Genomic DNA, 11266 nt, shown 5'->3' with positions numbered 1-11266 from the left:
AGTCCTAGCCAATGCTACTGGGGAGACCATGGCTCCAAGGTTGTTTTTTTGATGAGTAGAGTCACCCTTCATTTTGACGGGAAAGCACTACTTTTCGCAAGTTTTCTACGAACAATTTCTGTCATACATAATGTATTTATGATTGATTTTGCCAATATTTGACAATTAAAGGGCCCAAATAAGAGCAAGACTAGGGTAGAAAATCAAGCCTCCGTGTATCTAAATAGCAAAGGTTCTACATGTTAGGAAGATGGAGAGTCTCACCAACGAGTGTTAACATATTAATTGGAAGACAGCATGGTGTGAATAGCCTTGACTAACTAAGCGAAGGGGGCATGGAGAGGCACGACGATCTGTCCATCATCAACTGCCACTTTCTTTTTCAGAAAATGCTCCACTTTGCATGCAGATTTTTTGCTTTTTTCCGTCCACATGGCCCGTTTTACTGCTTTCTGCTTTTCCGCCATAGCCACTTCTCAGAGATTCACTCCCCGGTCACCCTCGCCATGAGCTTGTGACCTATCAATGCCGAAAAACTGCATCAAGCATTTTTTCGTCGTTTCTGAATTCTGATTCTTCATAAATGAGAGATCATGGCTAGCATTTTGGGCTGTTTTCGGCCTCGCCGCCATCGCCCGGCGAGGCCTTCTGTGGCAGGCCAGGGCTCCGCCATAGCTGCCAAGCGCCACTCGGCCATAGCCTTCATCACAGGCCTCGAACATTGCAACAGCACAACTATAGAAACAGCAAATAATGACGGTCAGATTAAGGAAGATGCGAACAATATTAACGTTGGGCTGGGGGTCCTCATCTACCCCTCCCTCTTGCTCACCACCCACAATACCGTGCCTTCCAGCGCCTCTGTGCAGAATGCTGAGATTATCCTGCGCTACAGTGACACTAGCCTCAACACCCTCCGCAGGAAATTCCTCCCTGACCTGTATGTTAATCTCACCTTCATTAATCGCCCATCAAATTTCCTGTTAATAAATAATGAATTCAACTTGGAATTTTAAAAAATTGGCGATATTTTGGGTGCCCAGATCAATAATTTCATTTCCCTCCTCGAAAAATGCTCAAATTTGCCTTTTTCATAAATATGTTAAAACTCTCAGAGAGAAAGAAGGGATATTAGTTCTGTATTATCATTTTTGAGGGGGCGAGAGAGAGAGAGAGCCCAATTTGCCCTTTTTCCTAATTTACTTAAATTTCAGAATTGTAAAAAGAAAAGAATAATCTTAATCTGCAATATTTTGAGTGTCCAAATTGGCATTTCCATAAGTTTAAAAATCAAAACTATTTGCAAAGTCAAGTGCCTTGATTCTCTTTTTTTTTAAAGTAAAAAGCAAAAAGAATATTCTATTTTTTAAAAGTAAAAAGTAAAAAGAATCAGCTTTGCAATATGCTTGCATTGCAGTATGACCAAAATTCAGAGAATGTTGGAAAAAAATTTTGGGAAAAAGAGGAAAATAGATTGTAATTGGACTGAATATGCAATAATTTTCTCCTTTTTTTTTCTCCCCATTTTGTGATTATTGTAGGTTTTTTGTCACCGACTCTGAGCTGAACCTAACTGTGATAGCATGCGAATTTGTGACCCCAGAGATGCACTCAATGGGCTTGGACACAGCAAAGTATGATAGCAAAGCTCTTGATGTGGGCAACAAAGCCTACATCATGGGCTACAATAAAAAAAGCACTGCAGGAGAACCCACCAAGCTCTCTGTGGGCTCTGGCTACATAGTCACTAATCACAATCATAATCACAATTTGGGCAGCTTAATCGAGATCAGAACCAGAGATGAAGCTTGGATGGAGGGCTCTGCGGGCTTTGATCAGCAAGGCAGCTTCGTTTTCCTTGTCACAGGCTCTCCGGATTTCCATGATACCTCGAAACCTTTGAAAAGCAAAGGCGTCACTGTTCCTGCAATCAGGCAGTGGCTAGAACCGCAATGGAAAGCTACAAAAGCAGAGGTTGGAAACGCTACAAAAGCTAACTTGTACACTAGAAGGGCAACCTATGCTGGCCCTGACACTGTCATTGACTCCTGCGTGAGGGAATTCGATGCTAATCAACGTGAGATTAGTGCGCCTGCGCAGAGCTTATCCGAGGCAGCGGCGCAGGGAGATGATGATAAAACGTCACTAATCCGGATTGTGGATGTAGCGGCGGGCAAGGCTTCAATCACAGAGAATGTCAATATGAAGAAACCCATTAATGCGAAGAAGAAGAAAGCAATCATACATGTGGCTGATGCTAACCACAATTCCAGCCCTAGAGCTAACCCTAACCCTAATTTAGACAAGGCAGGCCGGGGTGGTTTTGAAGCTAAAGTGACAGTAAAGGGTGATAAGAAGAAGGTGGCCGTGAGTGGTGGGTTTAATCAGGGCAGGCCTGCAACAGAGAGAAGAGCAAAACCTACCTTGCATGAAGCGTTCCAACGTGACCGCAGATCATTGCAGCTCAGGTTGACAGACCTCAGTAAACCATAGTAAAATTAAGGTTGGAAAAAACAATCAAATTTGGACGTCAATTCTGCTTTTGTTTACCCAACAATACCTTGTTGGATTGCAGAAATATTTGGCTGCAAATTAGGCTTATCAGTTGGTGAGTGTGAAATTTTAACACAGTTTGGCTCCAATTTTCGTTCCATTTAGTTGGCTAATTGCAGTTCGATTTTGTATTACCAAGCTCTCATTAAGTTAAGTCGGCTCAATCATGAACTTTACCTTCGTACATTGTTACATCTTTTCCAAGCCTTATCAATTCATCACACAGATAAGAGATTAAAGATCAAAACTTAAACAATCCCATTTCTCAACTATTCTAAAGACCTTTATTCAAAATAAGACACTTATGGTCAAATTTGCTATGTCCACATGTGATAATTTCTTTTCATCTTAAATGGCCTAAAAATTGAGCCGCCCAAATTACACTCATCCAAACCCTGTTTTTGCTCTCTCTCTCTCTCTCTCTCTCTCTCTCTCTCTCTCTCTCTCTCTCTCACACACACACACACACACACACACACAGGTGATCATAGGCCTTTCCTATTGTATTTCCTCAACATTTCAGCTCAATAAGAGCATCCTCCCTTTCAAAACATGCAAGCCTTTGATCAACAAGGTGAAAGAAAATGAGCTACTATTTTATCAAATGGTGATTGGGATCATAAACTTCTAGTCCAATCCAAGCAACAAAAACTATAGAATTTGATTGAACAAATGAAGGGACATTCACCAAAGGCTTGTCTCAGTCAGACTACAATAATTTCCAAGTTTAAATAATCTACTATTGAATCCCTTGGATGGTACTACACATGGTGATATGAGGTGAGGGCATCACCCTTGGAATATCATTATCTAGCATGATTGTCTAGCGGGGTGGTTGCAAGATGAGGTTATCTAGTTTCATGTCGTGGGCGCCCTTGGCTTTAGCTGAAAAACAGGCATTTTTTCAAGAAGAATAGCCAATCTCTCATAGTTAGCCAAGGAGTTTCACTTCAAGGTCTTCTAATGAAACATCATATGCAAAGTTGGGCACCTAAAACTATAATCTGATCGAATATCCAATAATTGCAAATCTCCTTTTCTTTGGGAACCAAGTTTGTATACAGGCCCTGTCCTAGGTTTAGACAGGTATAGTGAATGTGAGTAAATTGCCTATAACTTTTACATTATTACTCATACGATGTTCCCACTTTGCATATCACAAATACAAATAACATAGAGCTTAACTTGATTTATCGAGTAATTTTTGATGTGTTCTACTATTTTTTATATTATTTAAAAGATATTAGAATTGTTAAAAAACATACTATTTTATCCTCCCACCACATCTACCATTTAAAATGCTCAAATTGTATGGATCTAGTGATGATTAGATTGGAAAAGATTAGTATAATGTGGGTATAAGATAAAATTACAAATCTAACGGTTTGATTTTTGTAGATTTACTTTGGAAAATTTATCATGACTGTAAGAGGCCCATTAAATCAATAGTAATTTAATTCTAGAAAATTAAATATTGAATCTTTCAATCTAAAAACTCAAGGGATCAATACTCTTGTTGCCATGAATTTATCAAAAAAAATTTAGCTTGATTTGAGTATGGGAAGGTCCATTTTCAATCCTCCCAAGTGAAAATTCCCATATTGTGTCCACTCTCCCCTTTTCAAGTCTAAAACCAATCCTAGTTAGGTTTGGAAATCTAGGCTTGGTAAACTTCACAGCTTAGGTTTCATTCCATGTGTGAGGCTTGGGTAGGCCCAAACCTTATATATGCATGCCACTTTATGTCCACGTGAGCATCGAGAGGATCCACATAAGCAGCTTGCCACCTCAGCTTGCCACCTCCACCCTCCATGTCAACATGGTCAACGTAGTTGACTCCCCACCTCATCATCCTAGTCATCATTAATGCCACATCATCTTGCCACCTTTGCATGCCACCTCGCACATGGTGACATGGCATGCCACATCATGGAATTGCCACATCAACCATAATAGTGCCACATGTCAAGAGAATGCCATGTGTCATGCACGCTTGTGACACGTGGCATCTCCTTCCCACCTCCCCTCTTTTTTCAAAAACATATTTTTGGAAAAGTTAATTTAGTAATTTAGAGAAATAGAATATAGAAATTTAAATAATAAAATATATGTAACTTATTAAATAAAAGAATTTAAAATCACTAATTTAAAAGGATTATATTTTGGGATTAGATCAATAAAAATATTATTAAAGATCATATTATTAATTTTAAAAAAAATAAATTTTTTATTTTTATATTTCTTGAAAATTTTTTATGTAGAATAAACCTTTGAATAAAATATAAAAAAAATACATTATTTAAAAAAAGCAGTTATATAATTATAAAATAAAAGATTTCTTTAAAGATATATTTATATATCTGGTAATGATAAATATTTAGACTTGTTAATAAATATTATAAATAATATTAATTTTTAAGTGGATAATAGTTTATCTTTAAATATCTTTATGTTTATCTTAGTTATCCAATCAATCTTAGATAGGAAATCCAGTGAGATTTGAAGTGGATAACCTATTTTTCCTATATAATCACACATCTCTAGTACTATCCCACACTTATCTGTAGTACTATCCCATCATTGAGCCCTTATAATATTTTCTCTCTTAGCTTCCTTGAGAATGGGTTCTCAAAGTCGTAGGAGTCGGAAACGTGATAAGACTAGACTCCCCCCCATCCACCAAGTTCAAGAGGAGGAGAGGAGAAGGGTAGCTCGTGAGAGAAAGAGAGAGTGGAGAGCACGTCAACGAGCAACACCTTCCGTTGGCGATGATCCAAGCCTTGCTCGTCCTCTTCCACTTCCTCTCCCTTCGCCCTCTTCCCCCCCACTACCCCTTAGTTTAGATAATCCACATGAACCCGCCCTTCTTGAGTCCTCTCTTCTACAAGAACCCACCCCCCTCCTTTGGGCGCCCTTCGTGTGGATAGGAAAGAACTATCAAAGTCAGGGGCACATCGTCGTGCCCGTGCAATCTTCCAATCCTATTTCAAAGACCTCACGTCTTTATCACAGGCATGTGTGCTTGATGCTTTGATTGATCTGCCCAACATGGCCAACTGCAGGGCGCTTTCCGACATTGGAGGTCGAAGAGAGAGGAGAGCTGGCATGGCGGTGCTACAAAGTGTTCGTCATTCCTATATAGTTAACAAGAAGAGGAACTCTGCGGACGCTTTGGCTGCTCGACGGGCTATTGTGGCAGCCATAAGTAGCTCCCAAATGAAGGGTAAGGTTAGTGCCACATCTCGCATCCTTTCCATAGCACCACACGCACTTAGAGTTGGGTCTATTAGGCGACAAAGTTTAGATGCCAATGAGGTTGGTGCTATGTGGGCGAGTAGTGGTCGTGTAGCTAGGCATGATCGCCTACTAGATGAAACCACTAGAACCTTGATAGAAAGTTTTTGGGAGGAGAATTATCGTGCATCGCCAGTTTTCAAGAAAGCTTTGCGTAAGAGAGTGACAAGAGGAGTGTTCATTGAGCACGGTGCTTGCTTTCTTGAAATGTCCCAAATTGAGTTGTATTCTCAGTTTGTGGCTTCGTATCCAGAGCTTAAAATTAGGCAAAGGTCATTTGAGGGGTGTAAGCCTTGGTTTGTGAGGTACTCACGTCAGCGTGACACATGTTGTTGTCGCTACCATGTTGAGTTCAATCTTTTTTATGATGTGTTCCGTTCTCTTAGTGGGCATAGAGAGTTGCCTCGTAGTCCACGTGATTTCATCCACTCTCTTTTGTGTGCACGCATGGAGGATGCCCAGTTCCATAGGATGCCTTGTGTGGAGAGCAATTGCACATCATGTGGTTCACTTGCACATCTACTGATGGTAGATCTTGATGCAAGTGACCAAGAGATAGTGGCATGGCAACGTTATGAGTATGTGACACACCAGCTCCAGAGTGGTGGACAGTCCAGGAAGTTGCAGCTCGTGGACAAACATACACCACGTTGTCACTTCACAGCCACATTTAGGGAGCAGATCTACCCCTACATACGGCACAGTCATTGTGCCAAGTGGCAGGATCGTCAGTTTCGAGCATGCCTAGCAGAGTTTCCTATTGGTGTGGTCGTCTCTGTGATTGATTTTGCAGAGAACTACACTTTCACACCTTTTCAGGAGATACAATCTGAGTATTACTTCTCAGAGCAGGTAATGGTTATATTTTGTAATATTTGTTTTATGTTTGAGCTTCATTACTTAATTGATTTTTTGTGTCCTAAACGTATGTATTGCTTCCCTCACCAGGTTGCTATTTTGGTCCACATTAGCTATCGACATGCAGAGGCTCATGTAGATGGGATAGCGAGTACCCCCGAGACCCGTGTCATTATTCGAGAGTATCATTTCTATATCAGTGATGATCGTTCACATGATGCACATTTTGTGCAACACTATTTTCGTCTCCATGACGATTTTTTAGGAGATTGTGGGATCAGACATGTCCAGCGATGGGTTTGGTCGGATGGTAGTGGCGCACAGTTCAAGTCATCACGTCAATTCTATTGGCTCTACAGGTTGTACTTATGGCTTTCTTACATTTACAAATTAAACTAAATTCACTAGAACATCTTAAAGAAAACAATAACTAAGACTATCTTTTATGGATTTATAGGTGGCATGTGCAGTCTAGTATCCCAGTGATTTGGTCATTCTTTGAGACTGGTCACGGGAAGGGTGAGCATGATGGTGCAGGCGCGTGTGTGAAACGTGCCTTGAGGCGTCATCAGCTGCGACAGGATGCTCAGCGGTTCAGAGATGCGGGCCACGTAGTCGAGTGGTGCTCCCAACATTTGTGTGGGAGTGCAGCATCATCGTACCCCAGACGTGATGCTCGGATTGTCAGGAGATTTTTTTGGCATGTGGATGGTGGCACGATTGACCGCAGAGCCTCCCATGATTGTGACACAGTACCTGGCACCTTGGGCTTACATTCCATCAGGAGCACGTGCATGGCGGCCCCCACGATTTACACACGACGGTTTGCATGCTTCTGTGGAGCATGTATGGATGGCGATTGGTCACATTGTGCCTCGAGAGGATGGGCAGATGCGTGGATACAGACATTCCTCTCCCCCGAGCATCCTTCACATCCAGTGGTGTCTGATGAGCACACAGGTCCTGCGTTCATGGTCAGTTATGATGACCTGACAGATTTGCTACAGGAGGGTGATGTATTTGCTGTTATTGCCAGTGAGGGAAATAGCGAGGGAGTAGACTACTATCTGATGAGTTGCACTAGGCCAAAGTGCATGCTTGACCAGGATACAGTGGATGATCATGGGTTTTCTTATGACGCCCATAGCATGATTGTGGCAGGCCGGTTCTACCAGCAGATTCGACTTCATCGGCGGGGGAGTCTTGAGTTCTAGCAGTGGAAGTGGGAGTTAGAGGCATTTCAGTTCTCTCATCTAGTGGTTGCTACCAGGCTCACTCTTGTTCGAGTACAGAGCCGAAAACACAGTTCTCACCCTCGTTTTCGGCTTCGAGTGGATGACCATGAGAGCATTCTAGAGCAGTTGAGAGCTAGAGAGGGTGCTGCTGACTAGATCTCTATCTTGATAGTGACTAAACTCAGACTAGCTGGGTTAGCTCACTTACATTGTACTTTGATTTTTGGGCAGTGACTAACCTCAGACTAGCTGGGGTAGCTCATTTTCATTCTGATGTACTTATTTGATGTTTATATCATTATGAGTTTTCTCATTATTGAGTATCATTACATTTTAGTTGATGTTCTTGATTTTAATATATTTTTTAACACTTTGGCTATCATATTGTTTGTTGAAAATCTCCATGCCATCGTACCCAAACATGCTCTGATGGTGACCAAACTTTGCAAGCATGGGGAGGGGACCCACCCCCACATGCTTGCAAAGTTTGATCACAATCAGAACATGTTTGGATTGGCAATGGGCGCCCAGTGCGGGTTTTTCAAGTCTCTTGGTGCTTAAGAGGCCATGGAAAATCCAGGCCTTCCCCATACCATCGTACCCAAACATGCTCCGATGGGGACCAAACTTTGCAAGCATGTGGGAGTGGGTCCCCCCCACATGCTTGCAAAGTTTGGTCCCTATCAGAGCATGTTTGGATTGGCAATTGGCGCCCAGTGCGGGTTTTTCAAGTCTCTTGGTGCTTAAGAGGCCATGGAAAATCCAGGCCTTCCCCATGCCATCGTACCCAAACATGCTCCGATGGGGACCAAACTTTGCAATCATGTGGGGGGTGGGTACCCCCCACATGATTGCAAAGTTTGGTCCCCATCGGAGCATGTTTGGGTACGATGGCATGGGGAAGGCCCGGATTTTCCATGGCCTCTTAAGCACCAAGAGACTTGAAAAACCCGCACTGGGCGCCAATTGCCAATCCAAACATGCTCTGATGGGGACCAAACTTTGCAAGCATGTGGGGGGGACCCACCCCCCCACATGATTGCAAAGTTTGGTCCCCATCGGAGCATGTTTGGGTACGATGGCATGGGGAAGGCCCGGATTTTCCATGGCCTCTTAAGCACCAAGAGACTTGAAAAACCCGCACTGGGCGCCAATTGCCAATCCAAACATGCTCTGATGGGGACCAAACTTTGCAAGCATGTGGGGGGGACCCACCCCCACATGCTTGCAAAGTTTGGTCCCCATCGGAGCATGTTTGGGTACGATGGCATGGGGAAGGCCCGGATTTTCCATGGCCTCTTAAGCACCAAGAGACTTGAAAAACCCGCACTGGGCGCTAATTGCCAATCCAAACATGCTCTGATGGGGACCAAACTTTGCAAGCATGTGGGGGGGACCCACCCCCACATGCTTGCAAAGTTTGGTCCCCATCGGAGCATGTTTGGGTACGATGGCATGGGGAAGGCCCGGATTTTCCATGGCCTCTTAAGCACCAAGAGACTTGAAAAACCCGCACTGGGCGCCAATTACCAATCCAAACATGTTTTGATTGTGACCAAACTTTGCAAGCATGTGGGGGGGACCCACCCCCACATGCTTGCAAAGTTTGGTCCCCATCGGAGCATGTTTGGGTACGATGGTATGGGGAAGGCCCGGGTTTTCCATGGCCTCTTAAGCACCAAGAGACTTGAAAAACCCGCACTGGGCGCCCATTGCCAATCCAAGCATGTGGGGGTGGGTCCCCTCCCCATGCTTACAAAGTTTGGTCACCATCAGAGCATGTTTGGGTACGATGGTATGGGGAAGGCCCGGATTTTCCATGGCCTCTTAAGCACCAAGAGACTTGAAAAACCCGCACTGGGCGCCCATTGCCAATCCAAACATGTTCTGATTGTGACCAAACTTTGCAAGAATGTGGGGGTGGGTCTCCTCCCCATGCTTGCAAAGTTTGGTCACCATCAGAGCATGTTTGGGTACGATGGTATGGGGAAGGCCCGGATTTTCCATGGCCTCTTAAGCACCAAGAGACTTGAAAAACCCGCACTGGGCGCCAATTTGTTGGAATTAGGGTTGCAGGAATGCACACACAACTTCAAGAAGATGAGGAAGCTTGAGCACAACACAGTAGTGTATTATGAGTGCCAAAAATGAAAGATAACAAGCCCTAGAAGATAATGGGCGTATATACAATGCACGGGGGAAAAAACCTCCTAGTGAGGGAAAAAGTGCCCCGGCGGTCCTAAGTGTGTTCACACACATCACTACTATAATATGGTAACAAATCCCCCCTGGAGTGATGCGGTGAACAAGAGCTAGCACTCATGTATAGGGAAGTGTCTAGCTATGTGGACGAATCCACAAAAGGGAGTAAGCCCAAAGCTTTGCGAAAAGCTTCGAACTTCTCACGAGGCAGAGCCTTTGTGAAAAGGTCTGCAAGGTTATCCTGTGTTGGCACATAAGCCAAACTGATCTCTCCTGCAGAGAGTCTCTCCCTGACATAATGGTAGTGCACCTCAATGTGCTTCGTACGAGCATGGAACACTGGGTTCCGCGCAACTGCCAATGCGCTCTGACTGTCAGTGAAGATGGTGGTGGCAGATGGCTGCCCAACACCCAAATCAGCCATAAGGCGTCTGAGCCACACACACTCAACCGTAGCTGTGAAAGCTGCCCTGTACTCAGCTTCACAACTAGAAGTGGCCACAGTAGGCTGCTTCTTGCTCAACCATGATATGCATGAGCTTCCAAGCATGAAGCAAAAACCACTCGTGGACACGCGTGTGTCATAACAACCAGCCCAGTCAGAATCTGAAAAAGCATGTAAATCTGGCGGCAATGATCCCCCCTTGGGATAAAACAACCCAAGATGCCGAGTACCACTCAAATAGCGAAAGATACGCTTCACTGCCTGCCAATGCTTAATGCCTGGGCTATGCATAAATCTGCTCACCTGTGAGACTGCAAACTGAATGTCTGGCCTCGTAATGCATACATAAATGAGGCAACCAACAGCTGTCTGATAGAGTGTGACATCAAAGTGATCTCCAGCATCATGAAGACTCAACTTCAAACCTGTCTCCATTGGAGTAGCAATAGGCTTGCAGTCTTCAAGGCCAAATCTCCGCAACAATGTTTCAATATACTTTGTCTGACACAAAGCAATACCTCCATCACACTGCTTAAATTGTATCCCCAAATAATGATGCAAATGTCCCAAATCTGACATCTCAAAAGAGGCATTCAAATCAGCCTTAAAATCAGCAATATGACTCTTATTTGGTCCTGTGAGCAGCATGTCATCGACATAGAGAGCAATGATTAGATGT

At 43.6% G+C, this 11266-nt stretch overlaps 1 protein-coding gene across 1 annotated transcript; it reads left to right on the top strand.

The window, feature by feature from the left end:
- Positions 1–416: 416 nt before the first annotated feature.
- LOC147611025 (uncharacterized) lies at positions 417–2677 on the top strand. The gene is made up of 2 exons (XM_086785373.1): positions 417–940; positions 1542–2677. The coding sequence occupies exons 1-2, from the start codon at positions 594–596 to the stop codon at positions 2491–2493; spliced, it is 1299 nt and encodes a 432-aa protein (XP_086641499.1). The 5' UTR covers positions 417–593; the 3' UTR covers positions 2494–2677.
- The last annotated feature ends 8589 nt before the right edge of the window (positions 2678–11266 follow it).

The sequence above is a fragment of the Cibotium barometz genome, chromosome 48, assembly GCF_041138505.1.
Source record: "Cibotium barometz isolate CiBa-2024 chromosome 48, ASM4113850v1, whole genome shotgun sequence".
NCBI lineage: Eukaryota > Viridiplantae > Streptophyta > Polypodiopsida > Cyatheales > Cibotiaceae > Cibotium > Cibotium barometz.
The sequence above is the reverse complement of the archived record's forward strand: the minus strand, read 5'-3'. Positions and strand labels throughout refer to the sequence as shown.

Coding starts and splice junctions, on each gene's coding strand:
- LOC147611025 (XM_086785373.1), top strand. CDS start 594: ATGGCTAGCATTTTGGGCTGTTTTCGGCCTCGCCGCCATCGCCCGGCG. Junction 941..1,541: donor AGGAAATTCCTCCCTGACCT/GTATGTTAATCT, acceptor TGATTATTGTAG/GTTTTTTGTCACCGACTCTG.